At 33.7% G+C, this 18,056-nt stretch overlaps 1 protein-coding gene across 1 annotated transcript; it reads left to right on the top strand.

Annotated features, from left to right (window-relative positions):
- Positions 1–8,312: 8,312 nt before the first annotated feature.
- On the top strand, positions 8,313–18,020 carry LOC125815592 (AP-1 complex subunit mu-2-like). The gene is made up of 11 exons (XM_049495102.1): positions 8,313–8,582; positions 9,091–9,231; positions 9,605–9,667; positions 9,770–9,946; positions 10,016–10,119; positions 14,743–14,850; positions 15,201–15,297; positions 15,393–15,490; positions 15,626–15,767; positions 15,872–15,994; positions 17,698–18,020. Exons 1-11 carry the CDS (start codon positions 8,454–8,456, stop codon positions 17,794–17,796), a joined length of 1,281 nt encoding a protein of 426 aa, XP_049351059.1. The 5' UTR covers positions 8,313–8,453; the 3' UTR covers positions 17,797–18,020.
- The last annotated feature ends 36 nt before the right edge of the window (positions 18,021–18,056 follow it).

Below are 18,056 nucleotides of genomic sequence, written 5' to 3'. Positions count from 1 at the left end.
AACAGCAACAGCATACTGTACGCGACCTGCACGACGCGTCTTCTTCATGACGAACCCAGAAGCAGAGCAGTGAACCAGACGCGACCCAAAATCGCGTGACCTCACTTATCCTTTCATACAGGACGTTGGAGAATCGCAATCTTACACCTCGATCAAGGGCTCTCGTTTTCTATACAAGAAAAAATCGAATTTTGAATTCCTAATCCCTCCCGTTTTCCCCCCAAGTCGGTCAGTCCTATTTGACAAAAAATACCATAAAAAGGGAAGAAACCAGATGCAGTAGCGACGAATTTTTCTAGATTTTCTATCTTTCGAAAACTTCCGTCGGATCTTCTGGAGTTTATCGCATATTGATTCCAAAAGAATTTCGAGTTTCATTTAGTCTCGCTTTATTCACTATCCTCGTCGGAATCCCTTGTCAGTGGTGAAAGGTTAGTGAGCTCGTTTGTCCCGGATTCGCTGCTCTACAAGAGGTAATGTAATACACTCGCCTTATAAATTTCTATTTTTTTGGTAGTAATCTATTCGAGTTCTCTGTATCTCCATGTCAAAATGGTTATTGTATTTAATTGTCACTGTTGTTTTTTGAATGAGTTTAAGTGATGAATTTGTTTGTTCCTCGGATTATATTCAAGGTCATGTTGTTTTCTTTGTCTGAATTTTATCTTATTTTTGCCTACTAAGTAGCCTACAAGATTAGTGTTAGCCTTAATAATAAACTACAAGATTTGGTGCTTTGATTTCTATTACGTTGTCATTTATATTTGGCCGCCTTAATTTTTCATTTCATATTTTTATTATCTTTGTTTAGTCTTTCGGTTCAAGTGTTTATCTATGTCTATCTTAACTTTGCTTGGTCATAATTTAACTTCATTTATTTCTTGCCTTTGTTTTGACTATTATATAAGTTAGTTATTGTTTTGAATTTCTCTTTATTTGTTAGCTTGTTACCTATTGTTTGTCTCACATGTTCAGTTTTAAATAAGGCATACTTTGCCTAAGTTTGGCAAGCATTTTGTTTCCAACATGATTGATCTGCCTTCAGTTCTTTATATCATGTTGCTGTAAGTTAGTGACAGACTGTTTGGTTAGCTGGTTTTGAATCTAAACTGATGTATACTTCTCCGTGCTTGGTGTACCTTTCCTAAATTTCCAATTGAGTAGTTTAGTTACAGGGATTGTTGGTTTGTTTAGTAATCAGGTCCCCGTATTTATGACTTGAGTCATCTAGTTAAATGTCGTTATGAGTGTGATTATTAGATAAGACTGGGTGAGTTTGCGGTGATGTTTAGTTGGCTTTATTGCCTTCCAAAATATTGGAATTAGTAGTCATTTCGCTGTAAAGTTCTTAACCATCCTTTAGTATGATTATCATTAGTTTGTTGTTGGTTGATCTCATTTTGGTCGTTCTTGGATTTATCTACTTAATGTGAATGATTTCTTTTCATATTTACAGATAAGTTTCTTTCTAAAAATGATCAAATTAGCTCTATTTAGTTTGAATACACCTTTATCTCTTTAATCTAAATGCATTGCCTTTCTGTTGAAGATAAAGATTTTTACTTCATTTGATGCATGTGGTTCCTATCTCAACTTGCATATCATTTGTGTGTATGCTCACTGCCTCATTATTGGCCAAATTGCTTAACGGCAATCTTAAATAACTCATGTTAATTCTTTCCTTTCACTTTCTTTACATGTGATGCTTCACAGAGTTTAAATTAGACTCTTTTTCATCATCTCCCTGCATTTTCGAGTATCAAATCAGCCTTTGGTGTTCGAGGGTGAAAGGGAAGCTAATGCAAGTCTCCAAAAGCTCAAAAAAGAGCTGTATACCTGCTGTATATAGCAGTGTACACTGATATACACGGCGAAAATACTGATATACAGGTCACAAAATGCGGATATATGGGTTGAAAGGCAGCGTCTACAGGTTGTATACTTGATGTACACACGGTTCACTTTGGCATGAAAATGGGCCAAAGCCCAATTTTACTTGACTTTGCTTTGGCTCCAGCCTCCAGTAGGTCTTGGCAGAAAAATGGGTCCAAAAGACCCAAAAAATGGGCCGAAAGCTCTCTTAAAATTCCAGCTCTTGTATTGTGTTGTAATTGGGGCTGAAGGCCCATATTTTATTTGGCTATTTTCTTGATAGGTTTAGGACAGGTGGAATTGGGCTAAAAGCCCAAGGAAGAATTCACTAGGGAAAATTTTCAAAATGTCAATATTTTGACATTTAATAGGTTTCCTTAGCCACACTTTTAATATTTATCTAAAATATCAATATTTTAGTTTGTTATGTATTTGATTTATGTATTTTTTATTTGTTTGATTTTCAAGATTACAATTATTTAGAAAGGAGAAAATCAAGGGAGAATATTTTTTAAAAAAGGAACATATCACTTAAAATTCTCATCAGTTACAATTTCAAAAAAAATCCCTTTTTCATTCGATTGGATCAACTTTCCTTTTTATTATGTTTTCATTATAATTGTATACCAATAATTTTTACATTTTATGTGCTCACTTTACCATTCAAATTAAAATTGATTTTTTTACTTTCATAGTGAAAACTACAAATTGTATTTCAGTGATCAAAATTGTATTACATGACTGCCAAATATATTTTTCTTTTATTTGTATTACAAAAATATTACCGATTGTATCTCAATGTAATCTAATCATTACATATGAATATGATTTATGAAAGGATACAAGATTCTGGAAAAAAAAAAATAGCATACATGGTGGAAATAATACAATCTGTTGAAGAAGGATATAATATTCTAAAAAAATAAATACAAATTGACTATGAAAGAAAAAAGGATACAAGATTCTGAAAAACAAATAGCATACATAGTGAAAATAATACAATCTGTTGAGGAAGGATACAATGTTCTTAAAAAAATACAAATTGACTGTTAAAAAATAGGATACATATATGCTTAAGAAATACAAATCCATTTGACATACCTATTTGAATGACTACAAACTAAAAAAGAAATACAATGTTCTTAATAAAAATACAAATGATGAGTAAAAGAAAAACAATTGACAAACAAAAATTAATATGAATACAATTTTGCAACCTTCTTCTTTGACTCTCTCTTTCTTCCTCCTACTGTGTTCCTTTTTCCAATTTTTTCACCAAACTCAAATCTGAATTTTTATTCACTTGTGCATTAGTAACCCTATAAGCAAAATTCGAAATTATTAAATATGAATATATAAAAGAATCAAACAATATATTATGTATGAATGCTAATGTAGATTACTACAAATTACAATCTACTAAATCTAAAATATGAAAACAAAATCACAAAAAAATAGAACAATAGTGTTTAAAATACTAAAAACCTGAAATGCATAAATATTTGTTGAGTATGTTAACAAACTCACATAAAAATAAAAAAAATGACGAAAAATCCGTAATACATACAATCCAAAATTCAACATAAGTTGTAATTTTGAAAACAAAATCTCATGAAATCTTGCAAAATAAATGATGACTTCGAAAATACCTTTATCAATTGAGAGATTTCTTGAATTAATTGATAGATTTGAGCAAATTGGTATGAACTTGAATAATTAGTTCTTCTTCAACAATGAGGGAGAGAATAATGCTGAAAATTTGATGAAAGAGAAAAAAAACGAGAAAACGTGAATGATGGGGACAATGGTGAAAACTGAAAAGTTGATGAAAGAGAAAAAAATTAAAAAACGTGAAAGATGGAAAATAAATTTAATGGTATTAAAGCCTAGGAAGAAGTGTAAATGGATAATGGATGTATTTCATGATGGACTGTTTTGCGAAATAAAAGGAAAGACAATTAATAATATTTGGATACAAATTATTTTTTAAATATTGACATTTTGACATTTTAAATAATTATTTTAAAGTGTAGATGTTTTTACTAATTGGTTAGGGATTGTGACTAGTTTGCTATTTTTCCCTTTAATCCAATTCATTATTATGTTACTCATTAGGACAGGCACATGTGGGTTCTAATGGGCCGAAAGACCAAAAGGAAATTAGGCCCATGTATCGGCCCAAGCGAACAGAAATTAGACTTGGGCCCAAATCTTCTCGTCTTTGTTATTTAATCACCCTTACATGCTTATTTGATTAATTAATTTTGAGATTTTTTCCTAATTCAATTCCCAAAAGATGAATTTTGAAGTTTTTTTTTTCTAATTTAATTCCCCAAAAGATGAATCAATCACATCTTTTAAAATTAAATAAAAGTATATTTTAGTTTTATTTGACTTTAGACTATTTGAAAATATTTTACTAAGTTATATCCTTATAATATTTCCCTTTCCCCTAAAAAAAAAAGGACTTTTAGTCTTTAAGTTTTGTTTATTTTCTCAACTTAATTAACCATGCGGGGGGTGGGGGGGGGTGTGGTAGGGCCCTAGGGCGCGGGGAAGGTGGTAGGAGGGGGTAGGGCCTCGGGGCCCTGGGGTGGGGGAGGGGGGTAGGGCCTCGGGTTGAAAATGGGTTATCATAAAATGGGTGCTAATTTAATCCGCTCATATTAGATATGGGTAAAAATTGATTGCGTAACAAATGGGTGGGGTAAAATACTAGTTTACCCATATTTTCATGAGTAAATAGTACTCTACTTAATAATTCAACATGGAGAAAATATTTGAGTCTTTTTTTAGATGAAAATTGTCTAAACTACTATATTTAGTTATCTTGTATCATAAAAGTTTTAAATAAATTTATGTAATAACAAGGAATTTTTTTTTTAATTTCAAAGTAAATGAATATTTACATTTTATGATTAAAACATGCTTATTTTACACTATTATTTATGATTCAATATAAAATTAAACAAATAAAAAAATATAATTATAATTAACAAAAGAAATGTACATTTAAAATATATATTTTTTGGAGGGCCAAAGACTTCATCTTTTTCAATTATAGAAAAGAATAATAAGTTTTATAGAAGATATAAAAAGGAAGAGAAGTTACAATAATTTTAGTGATATCATGAATTTTGAGTGAATAAAAGTTGGATGCTTAACCCATTTGGCTAATCCATACGTTACCCATATTTTACCCATATTTTTATGGATTGAATATGGGTATCAACCCATAGTTTACCCATATGAAAAATCACTCACCCAACCCATTAAAAATGGGCGGGTTGAGCGGGTTACTAAAATATGAGCTCATTTTGCCGGCACTAGGCGAGAGTCATAAATCAAACACATTCCTCTGCTTATTGTTCATAATCTCACAAGGAAGACACTAAGGGGTCGTTTGGTGCAAAGATGCATACGCAGGGATTACTAACGCATGCATTAGTAATGCAAAGATTAGTAACGCATAGTTTAGTAATGCAGGGATTGATTTTTATCAAGTGTTTGGTTAATTGCTTCCCACCTAATTTTATGTTTGGTTTAAGACTCTAGGAAAAAATTCTTTCCTTATGAGATTTTCTATTTCATTCAAGTCAAGTTAAATACTAAAATATATATATATATAAAATTATTATTAATTTTGAGGTGTGATGTGCCACTATCCTTGATAGCACGGTTATTTCTAATTTTTTGTTGGTCAAATATACCTTAAACTTAACATAAATTTAAGGCTACTTAAATTGTTCAACTAGACGAAACTTATTTTTTTTAAAAAAGAAAACAAATAGTTCATGTGGTCAATAGACGAACTACATTAAAAAAAATCGGAAAAAAAATCAACCCAATACAACAAATCAAACATGGAGAAAAAAAAAATTAGTTAGAAATCTTCAAATTACATGGAACGAATTTGGAGAATTTAAAAGAATATTTATAACTATTCTAATATAAATAAAAAAGAACATTAAATTACATAAAAAAATTAGGAAAAAAGATTTGGGGATAGTTTAATCATTTAGGGGTCTTATCCAAGGATTGTTATACCTTGGATTAGTTATCCCTCCCTTTTCTAGGGATAAAATAAGACCTTATATGAGGTATAACTAATCCATGGATTAGGTTAAAAAAAGTAACCAAACAATGTTTTTGTTGGACTAAAATTTAATACATGGACTATTTTGATTAATACCTCCTACCAAATGGGTCCTGAAGCAATAATTATGTCTTCTAGGTATGCATTACTATTTACTCGTTCTACTACTCTTTCCTCAAGTCTTTTCATCATTAAGAAACTTTGTATTTGGTATTCCAACTCAATTGTCTCAAAATATACTATTTTCCTTGCTCGAATCAAATCAAGACGTGTAGCTCTCTACTTTACCAGAACAATGGTCTCAACAAAGACCAAATCACGACATTTTACTCTGTCAACAAGTCACAAATAGAGTCAATTAGTCGTCCGGGAGGAAAACAAGACTGTTACAGTGCCTTGTACTTGCAAAAATGTTAATGGTACCATCAGATACTTCTACAATACATTGTACGCGTTGCAGCGTGGTGATACATTTCCTAATGTATCGCGACAGATTTATAATGGGGAAGCTTGGAAAGTTGGAGGAGAAGAGAAAAGTTATAGAGCTGGAGATGAAGTAACCTTCCATAAATCTTCTTTCATCTAAAGTTGGTGATATAGAAAAGCTAAATCCTTATTTGGGACAACCACAGTTCCTTGATGTTGGTTGGTTGTTGTATTTCCCAATGGGAAGAAGTTAAAAAGAATTTATTGTCATTTCCTTTGAGAGTTTCAATTTTAGATATGATTTTTACCTTACAATGAAGGCTAGCAATCTTTAGATGTGGTACTCTTAAATCTTACATATTTGATCAAGTTGAGAGTTGTGTCACATGTCTGTTTTCGTGAAGATGATCTCTTATGACCACTTACAAATTGAATAGAAGAAAATAATCTTTTCAGATCTCTGTCACTTATGTGTTAAAAAATGAAAATCATTTGTGGTAAAAAATTTATTATAATATTTGTGATATTGTAAAAATTTAAATTGAAACTTGTATGTGGTCTTAAACATGACATAATTTTTATGTTGCTATAAAAGCTTTTCACCATAGGAAGACCAAACACATAGTTTACCTAAAGATATATTCAAAATTTAAAGTTTATGAATTTTCTACTACGACTTTAAATTAAATAATTAGTAATAATCAGACTAAAAATGTGTACTAATATTCAACGTATACTTAAAAAGTAACATATGAATATAGATATTGCCATTATAATTGTACATAATCGATAAATTGTCATATTTTAAAAACGATTAATGATTACATCATTAGATACACTTTCAAATATTTCTTCCTATATATAACAAACTAAAAATAGCACATGAAGTGATTTGAACCTTGAAAAATCTCTTGATCATATCTATTCTCATATACACTAAATTTAAAAAAATAGTGTACTACAGAATTGAACTCGTCAGTTATTGAATATGGAATCAAAAGCTGAGTCTCTCTTATTGCGGAACTATTTCAATATTTTGATATGGGGACCTAAAAAAGTTGGATCTAAAAAGAGGATGTGATCTAGCTCCATAAAAACAAGTTGATAGATCTTGGTTTTAAAGAACTTAACACTATCCGTTTATTTGTGGAATTTAAAACTTCAAAATCATGATTGAAAAATGCTTATTTGTTGTTTTCTTTCTAATTTATTTGCATATAAGAGACTATAAAAGACACGTAATAATACACTTGGCAACAAAAGTGAAGTTTTGCACTTACATTTTCTTTTAGGATGAGCTTTAATTTTTATCCTCAAATATGATGATTTTTAATCTTTGTCCCTATTTGTCATTTAATGAAACTTTGTAGGTCAAAATATCCTTATTTATGACCTAATTTCGCTTGAGATAAGTTTAGAAAATATCTGTCTTAAATTATTCGGCATAAGTTCTAATAATATCTAATCCGCTCTTTATGAATTTATAATTTTTTTTGCCTCGCGACATAAGTTTTATAAAAATAAGTTATGCCTCTTATATATGACATAACTTGTGGAATCTAAAGCTGATGTTTGCCTCAGTTGACATAAGTTATGTCTTCTATGATATAACTTATGAGTTGTGAACTAAACTTTTACCTCGACATAAGTTCCATACAAATTAAGCAATTTTTATGAAAATATAAACTTATGTCATGAATGGGAAAATATTTTTGGCCACTTATTTTTATTTAGCTCAAGGGTAAAAATTAAACATTGAGCAAAAATGACAACCGGCTCCAAACTAAAAGGATTTTGGTGTTTGTGTCAAATAATATAACCCGACAGAAGTTGGACTACTTGACCCGATACGGCCCAAATATGATTCCACTGCAAGCACATGACAACAGCTTGATCAAAATGGCGATCTCAAAACCAGTACTTTAACGAACGCATGAAGATTCACTGCGGAGCTTATATTTGATCGTTTTTACTCTACCACCAGTAGATCTCCGCCGGAAAGCTTCTCTCCGACAGCTTTTCCGATCTGCGATATTGATCGGAATTCGTAGTACTTCACATGGCAGGGGCGGCGTCCGCGCTGTTCCTCCTTGACATCAAAGGCCGGGTGCTCGTCTGGCGTGATTACCGTGGAGACGTCACTTCCGTTCAAGCGGAACGATTCTTCACCAAGCTCATTGAAAAAGAGGTTCTTTTTTCCTCTTTCTTTTGAATTTAATGTCGAAATCATTGTATACGAGAAATTGAAATATTTGGTTGAAGATATCACAAGTTGATGCGCTTATAAATGGCTCTAGTTTGAAATTGGAGTTAGATTTGAGTTCAGGAGAGTGGAAATTGGTGTAATTTGATTTGAAATTATGCAAATTTAGTTAAATAGAATGGAGAAAGAGTTATAATTTCTTTTGATGATTTCAAATCTTAAATAATTTTGTGCAACCATAGGTTGAAGGACTTATATTCGATCAATAATTATGTTGAACCACTCTAATTAAAAAGAGCAAATCTCATTGAGAAGTCAAAGTTAAGATGATTAATATTAACACAAAGTTACCTTTTCTCTGATATGTATACCTTTTTATCATCTACATTTTTGTTTCTTTTCCATGCAGTTGAATTGTTTTGATTTAGTAGGAGCTTGAGCAGTTTACGGTTTGCTGTGTAATTTGATTGTTATGTGATTTTATCCATTGCAGGGTGATCCTCTGGATCCTGTAGCATATGATAATGGTGTGACCTATATGTTTATACAGCATAACAATGTGTATCTCATGACTGCATCAAGGCAGAACTGTAATGCAGCTAGTCTCCTTCTGTTTCTACACCGTGTTGTAGATGTAAGTTATGCTGATATTTGAGGATGTGTACTCTTACTGTGTTAATCCAAAAATCAATTACTCTCTCAGTTATGAGAAAAATGGCAGACTTCAGAGTGTAGGGTCAATCTGTTCAACTTTCAGACTCAATTTGGACATCAGCTTCTTTAATTTTAAAGTAAAATTTACATATTATATAATTATAAGTATATTAACTGTACTATGTGTCTACATCACAGTATTTTATAATTAAATTTATTCTTGAAATGGAAGAACTTTTTTTGTTTGACTCCTCTAATAGTTATAGTACCGTAAAAATGTAATGGAGGGAGTAATGGTTTTCTTGGTTGGAACTTGGGAAGATTTATCATTTTTTATTTTACCTTTCTGACAGGTATTCAAGCATTATTTTGAAGAGTTAGAAGAAGAATCCCTTCGCGATAATTTCGTTGTAGTGGTATGAGGAATATTTCATGTCTCTTTAAGATCAAAAGTTAGATAGGAAATTGTCATTCATATTGGCTCATTCGGACTGAGCTGATGTTCTTTGTCTTTGCAGTATGAGCTACTGGATGAAATGATGGACTTTGGTTATCCTCAATATACTGAAGCAAAAATTCTCAGTGAGTTCATAAAAACTGATGCATATAGGATGGAGGTTACACAAAGGCCTCCAATGGCAGTTACAAATGCTGTGTCCTGGCGTAGTGAAGGGATAAACTACAAGAAGAATGAAGTAGGTATACATATTTATTTAAGAGAATATTTTTTCTTCATTGGGTTACATGGAAGTTTGTTCTTTCAGGTGTTTTTGGATGTTGTGGAGAGTGTTAATATACTTGTAAACAGCAACGGGCAAATAGTGAGATCAGATGTTGTTGGTGCACTGAAGATGAGGGCATACTTGAGGTTTGCTCTTTGCACTGTATATTCTTGTTCCTTTTTTACTGAACCTACCATCTAGCTCATGCCTCAGAAGGAAAATTCATGTTAATATTTACCTCTATTTGTTTTTTTTCGTTTCCCCCTATCCCTTTGGTTAATTTAAGATTCCAAGAATTTAACTTCTTTAGTTAGTGTCAGATAGTATTATCAGAAACGTTGATTCACAAATCATGCATTGCACATTTACGCATATAGGTGTTTAAGAATTTTGACTTACTACCTTATTTTGTGCTTCTAATGTAAAGATCAAAGTTTCAGACACAACTTGTTTATTCTTCACTGAATGTAGCTGTAAAGAGCTCGCCAAATATTTTTTTTTCCTGAATTTCGTCAATCTTTTATATATGCCGCAAACAAATTCACCATCACCAATAGAATTGTTTGGTATACAAGCTAATTTTGACCATCATAATCTGCAAAGTGTTCAAGTGGCAGTTAGAATTACTAAAATCTTTCGGACAAAATTAGGCATTTTTAATGTTTCATTGCATACTCATGTTCTAGGAGTGTATTGGATTCTTATATTACCTCGCTGGACTAGTTCTTCTTTGCTCTAATCTTACAACTACCTACAATTAGAGTAACCTAGGCGTCGTTCTGTAGAAGTTCCAAGGTTATATCTCTCTCTCTCTCTCTTTCTCTAGATAGAGAGCCCTCTACTTAGGTGGGGAAGTTCATTGCTTCAATGGTCACAAAATTGTAGATAAAGATTAGGGGTGTCAAATTTAGCTCATAAAAGAATAATCCACCAGAAATGGGCAGATCGGGCTGTGTATATGCTCATTGGTCTGTCATTTTGGGATAGCCCAATTTAGTCCCTGTAAACGCTGCAAAGCTGTCACATGAAAGGTCTGGGAAAGGAAAAGCTGAAAACCTGGAATTCAGTGATCTCAGTCACATGGTGGATCATCTACATGAGAGGAACACATGAATTTGTGAAAGCAAAAGGAATTCGTCATTTGCATGAAGCATAGATGCATTTTTTCTACTTTTATTTTTATTTTGGTGTAACATGGCAATTGCAAATGGCAAAGAGGACATGATAGAATTCTTGAGCTCATTACTGATTTGTAATGCGGCTATGGGCTATGTCTATGTAAATTCTGTGCAGCACTTCAGCAAAATACTTTCTCCAATAATTAAAAGAAAGGCTTGGGCCAATTTGGTTGCATATGTGGCCCAAATTGATTAATAAGAAAGTTATCAAAACATAGAATCTTTTTTATGTGTGGTTTGTTTGAAATAGTCATGATAAATGAAGAAAAGGTTTTTTATTAGTTTGAGTTGATAACTAAACAAATTATAAAAGAACAAACCAACAAATGAAAACCTTTTGAGTTGAGCAGATTGGGTTATGAGTTATGACTCATTGTTCAACCCAAATTGGCTGGCCTATTTGACCCAAGCAAACATTTGGTGGGCTATATAACCCAACCCATTTATTGACTAAACTTACTTTAACCAGGCCAAATGTAGCCAACTTGCCCATTTGACACCCCTGATGAAGGTGATGAAGGTCAAGAGCTGGGTAAAACTCAACGATTAATAAATATTTTGAGAGGCCCACAGCAACAATCAATTGGATGCGCTTACTGTCTCGCCTCCTATCCACCTAGAGAAATCTGCGGGACACCATGTGTGGAGCCTATAACTGACATGTCCTGATGAGCGTACATATCCTACCCTTTAATCTTTTTATTGGTGGGTTACACTATGTAAGGGCCAATTTTGGCACTCCTATGTTAAATCTTTTAAATACCAAAGTCAGAGTGGAAATTAGTTCCCTTTTCCACTTTGTTTATGTTCCCTTTTAGAAACTAATACAAGGCCTTCAACCTCTAGTGCATTCTCTATCACCTTCAAAGATGTTCCAACTGCATATTTGTTTAATATTTGAATGCAAGTCTCTTCTCCAAGCCTTTTGATTTAATAAAGAGAGAACTGCATATAAGTACAGTCCACACACATACATTGCAACCAGGTGGCCATGTGCCCACTGTTTATGGTTCACCACATTTGTTAAATATTTGAATGCAAGTCCTTCTTCAAACCTTTTGATTTAATAAAGAGAGAATTACATACAAGTATAGTCCACACACATACATTGTGACCAGGTGGCCTATATACAACTTCGCAGAGCTGTAGCCCAAAAATAATAGGCCAAGATTCAACATCAAACTCCAAATAGGTTCTCGAATTTGCTATTCAGTTTCTTTTCTAAAAAAGCTCAAGCTTCTAACTCAATCTCCGAATCAGTAATTGTGACTCAAACATTAGTTCAACAAATCAAATCCATTTGGGTGGTGATTAGATTTTTAAAGCAATCTACCATTGTTGAAAAAAATTAAATAACTGGCTTTTAAATTCAAATATGATTTTGTGAGAAATTTGGATTTTGGAGTGAGTATTGTTTAAACTTGTCAGAAATAGTCTAAGGAAGCTGTATACCCATATATAGGATTATACAAAAACTGACTTCCTCTTCTTACTAGAGCCTCTTCTTAAATTTAACTCAAATCTAACTCAAGTTTAAGTTTCGAACACCTCTTGAAGTTTCCAATCAATTGGAACAGCACCCAACCCAAACAACTAACAAACTCAAAAAACCAATTTCCAAATCATAGCTTTGAAGTGGGTTCAATGATAACTTTTATATTTCAAGTTTTCAATCAACCACAATAAATCAACCAAATTAAGCCCTAAAGTTGGCATTTATATTTATATACAACCATGGATGAAGGTGGGTGCATGGCAGAGAAGCATTATAGCAATAAAGTAGAAGGGAAAAAGAAAGCCCATCAAAAGCATCTTCCAATCTGTCTTCCCACCTAGCTAAGGCTTGTAGAGTAATATGTGATGAAAGCCCATCAAAAGCATCTTCCAATCTGTCTTCCCACCTAGCTAAGGCTTGTAGAGTAATATGTGATGCATTCAGGCCATCAACGAGTTCATCTGTTCTACTGCTCCATACTGTTTAAAAGAACATGACGAAAAACTTTTGGACTGAAGTTTGTTTATATATGCAATAACCCCAAGATCCGACATTCATCATTATGAATTTTTTAATTTGGACACTAGATTAAAACTGAAGAGAGTGAAAAAGGACTAGAGGTGACACTTCATTAACATTGAAGATGAAAAGAATGAGCGCTGGGAAAAGAAAGAGACAAGGAGAAAAAAAGGGTTAGAAGTAGGTCTTTAATGTTGCCCCAAGGAATGAAAAGAATTCAAGTTATATACAAAGTGGGTCAAATTGGGTAAGAAGGTAAAATGTGAGCTAATTTTAGTAGCATTGTTACCCGAACTTATGGAGAGTAATTTTTTCTGTAACGAAGGTGATCTACTTATGGGGGCAATACTTTGAGAAGTACATCCCCAAACATTTACATAATTTCACTCCAGAAGAAGATGACTGTCCAACATGTTTGGAGGTTTCTAGGTGGAGATGGTTTTTAGGATTCGAGGTTTAGGTGAAACTTTCAGAACTGGAATGTGCCAGAGTTCCAAAATCTGACTACTTTGCTTCTCAAGCAAAGTACTTCAGAAGATAGGCACGGCGTATGGAGTTGGAAGGCGGGGAAAAATGGAGTGTTTTCTACTAACTCATATTATCGGAAGCTTCTAATTAGGGAGGAGGTTGCCGTTCCATATAACTCGAGTTGGATCTCAGAGTTATCATTGGTTTTTTCACTCGGCTATCAATTAGAGGGGAGGGGTGATTTTGACTGCTGAGATGCTTAGGGAGATGAAGGTTCTGTGCATTAATTGGTGCTTTATGTGTAAGGGTTCGGATGAAGATGTCAACCATCTTCTCTTAAATTGTCAGGTAGCTTTGAGGTTATGGTGGGAAATTCTAGGTTGGTTTGGAATCAGGTGGCTGATGGCTGATGGCTGATGTCAGACACTGTGAAAGAAGCCATGTCCAGTAGGAGTTTTGGTAGAATGATGAAAAAGAGACGCAGGTCTTGGAACGTTTCTCCACTAGCTCTTATGTGAGTTGTCTGGAGAGAAATATGAGAGCTTTCGAAATTCAAAGGTGTAGAGATGAATTTGGTACGAATAAGGAATAACCTCTTATTTCTTATTTCCTTTTAGAGTACTGATGAGGTTTGTTTATGTATAGAATAGAAGATTGTGCGTCGTTCGTTACAAAAAGTATTTTCTTGTAGGTTTTCTACTTATTGGTATTCTTCTTGTAAACAGGCACATTTTTCCCAAACATCAATAGTATTTATTACTTTATCAACAACAACAACAACAATAATAATAATAATAATTAAAAAAAAAAATGTGTCTAGTTGTTAGTGTGTGAGTTGTTCTTTTACCTGAACTTTTTTAGTTTCCGGTGAGCTCTTTATTCCACATCTGTTGGAGTGTCACTATCTTATCTTCTATTTGAATATCTGGGACATTTTAGGGGTACAAGTTGAATGTCTGGTAGTTTTTCTGTGTTGATTCAGAAAACACTTAGTTCCACTACTTAAACGTTATGTTTATCAGTCCCTCACATGTGAATTGGTGGTATTACCCTACTGTATATAGAGTGACTGTTATCTGAATATACATTTTATTGTTTCTTTTTTGCAGTGGCATGCCTGAGTGTAAGCTTGGTCTTAATGATAGAATGTTGCTGGAAGCACAAGGGCGAACTACCAAGGGGAAGGCCATTGATCTTGATGATATCAAGTTTCATCAGTATGAAATTGTTCAGTTATTTCTTTTTGTGGGATTATGATATATTGGTCTCTCCTGTCAAACGGAGATATGTGGGTTGGCCATTGATTTACTTGCATAACATGCTTCTCAAAGATGAAATACTTTACTAAATAGCGCGGCCTGGAAAGTCAAACCTATTACTTTAAAAGGAATTTAGTGAAGTATGTGGTTGTTGAACCAGCAACCTGTACCTCCCGCACAATTTGTCAAATGATAAATCCTGAAGGCTTTTATCCATGTCTTGAGTCTTGGCCAGTTTCAAATAGTAACCCATTTCTCTATCTTATTGCCCTTCTCTTTCTCTTCAACTAATTTTGCTTCTAATTTAGGTGTGTTCGCTTGGCCCGATTTGAAAATGATCGCACTATATCATTTATACCGCCAGATGGAGCCTTTGATCTTATGACCTACAGACTTGGTACTCAGGTAAATTATGAGCTTGCTGGGTCTTGTATACTTTTAGTTCCCTTGTGGACGTTCTTAAGCAAAATTGTTTAAATCCTTGATGGTAATTGTCTCAGGTAAAGCCTCTCATATGGGTAGAAGCTCAAGTGGAAAGACATTCTAGGAGCCGTATGGAAATTGTGGTTAAAGCACGGAGCCAGTTCAAGGAACGAAGGTATGATGTGTATCAAGTATTACAGTGAAAAACTCAGCTAATTAGATGCACCATTTTACTTGTACTGTGTATTGCATGCATTATGTTATAACAAAGTTTTCCATGTCCAGTTATGAGTTTCTTCAATAATTTCAGTACTGCAACTAATGTTGAAATTGAGTTACCTGTGGCAACGGACGCTACAAATCCAAATGTCCGAACATCAATGGGATCATCTACTTATGCACCTGAAAAAGATGCACTGATTTGGAAAATAAAATCTTTCCCAGGTGGTAAGGTAAGTGTTGACTTGATCATAGTTGAAGTTTTAACTCATTGTTTAACTTTTCTGATTGTTCTCTTGTTGACTTCTGCCTATATGTATTGCCATTTCTTTTCAAGGAATATATGTTGAGAGCGGAGTTTACTCTTCCCAGTATTACAGCAGAAGAATCAGTTCCTGAGAGAAAAGCTCCTATACGTGTGAAATTTGAAATTCCTTATTTTACTGTTTCTGGTATACAGGTAAGCCCTCGACTCTTTTTCCTATTCAAAGATCAGCTATTTATCCATAGATATATATTTGTTTAAGAAGGGTTCCAAAAGATGTTGATTGTAAATGTAAAGACCACACTCCACAATTGTGGCTCTCAGAAAGAGTATTACAAAGGCATAGTCGTACTAACCCCTAAAGGCATTGGTTTTACTTAGTCGTAGACTTCTAAGTCTTCTTTCCCTTATTTCTGTAATCTTTAGGCCCATGTTGATATCCTTGCTTGGTCTATCATATTAAGAAACCACTGAGTCTCGGATGAGCGGTTAACTCTATGTACTTGATTAGTTCTCAGGCTGGGAAGGTAGGAGGGGAGTCAGATGACATTAGGAATTAGGACTAACAAGTACTGTAAGGGTTGACACTTCAAATGGTATTGGGAATTAAGGGTTATTGTACATGTAAAGGCATATTGGGGATAATGAGGTGATGTGGCTGGTTCAATTCTGCTGTAGACGCACATTGGAAAAAACTTAGAACTGGCACAACAGAACACAAAATGTCCATTTAGTTAAACTACTTTTTAAGTTATTTTCCTCGCTAGTTTTTATTGTTGGTATTGCTTGACAGTGCAATATGAAAAGAAAGGCAGGGCGGGGGTTCTGTGCTGGAAGAGAGCAATGTATAGCTGATTGTCATCTTTATGCCCAACAACTGCATATACTAAAGTCTAATTAACCATGGTCAACGATATCTGATTTCCTGGTAAGGTATAGGCTGTAATACTACAATTAACCAGCCGAATAAACTTCAAATTATTTAAAAGTGGAGATGAGCTTATAAGACACCAACAATACTGAGTAGTAAGTGGATTCCAATTAGGCACTCAGAGTTCCCCACATGCCTTCCCAAAGAACAGGAAGTAACAATCTGAAGTGGTCAAACTTTTCCTCAGATCTAATCTGGCTGTGCTGTGTTGATCAAACTGTCACCTATAGTATATCTTGCCTTCTATGACTTTTCTCCTTTGCTCAGTGCTGGAAGTCTTTTATATGGCAACTCAAGCATAAGTGTGAGCAAAACCTAAATTAGACAAAAACTATGTTAAACAGACTCTAAAACTTGGATTAGAGCCTCAGTGTCACGTACGTACTCCTGTTTACACCAAAACTAAAAAAGCAAAATACAACTAAACTTTATCTTCTGTATTGGGTTGCTCTTTCCATCAAAACATCTTAAGATTCCTTCCTCTTTAGATTTGTCCACCATATGCTGCCTGATATCATAATCCATCTTTTTAAAAATAAAATAAAAATCTTTAGTGCCTCCCTTTCTGTTCCAGCTGGAAATCATCAGTGTAGTCATTGGCACTGACCAATTCAAACCAATCATAGCAAAAAGGACGTCCCAGAGTTCTTAGTCACTCTACAGAACAAAAAAGAGGTGACTATTTGTTTCTGCATACTTCCCACATAAGTGGCACTAGAGCAAAGTTGTATTCCCCTCCTCTGCAGCCTGTCCTGGCTTGATTACCAGCCAAATAAAACAACATTCTCAAAAAAAAAAAAAAACATTCTCAAAAAAAAATAAAACAAGCCACCTAGTATGGGATCTTAGTTCTCTGTGCTTCAAAGGCCCATAACAAAACAAGCATATTTTTGTTTTCATCTGTTCTCTAAGCTGATATAGCATGTTCTTGACATTGCAATAATATGTATTGTTTAATGAATGTCAGGTTCGCTACTTGAAGATTATTGAGAAAAGTGGCTATCAGGCTCTTCCATGGGTGAGATATATTACTATGGCTGGTGAATACGAGTTAAGACTAGTATAAGGTCAAAGCACAGATGATGTTTCCAGCCAATTGAGTTTGTAGAAGGCCTCAGGTAACTCCCAAGTTCTAAAATTTTGAGCTGCTTGGCAAAAGGCAACTGCTCGTTCACACCGGAAGTTAAACAAAATATTTTCCAGGGCCAGTTTTGTTGTTTGTAATCGACTCTTATATGTAATAGTGTTCATTTGCTTGTATCATAAACTTTTGACGATAAGTTTCATATCAATGTTTCTTCAAGGCAGATTCCAACTTCCTATTGC

Source organism: Solanum verrucosum, unplaced genomic scaffold (genome assembly GCF_900185275.1).
Source record: "Solanum verrucosum unplaced genomic scaffold, falcon-dt-bn FXZP01000085.1, whole genome shotgun sequence".
In the NCBI taxonomy this organism is placed as follows: Eukaryota; Viridiplantae; Streptophyta; class Magnoliopsida; order Solanales; family Solanaceae; genus Solanum; species Solanum verrucosum.
This window is presented reverse-complemented; position numbering and strand designations above follow the sequence as displayed.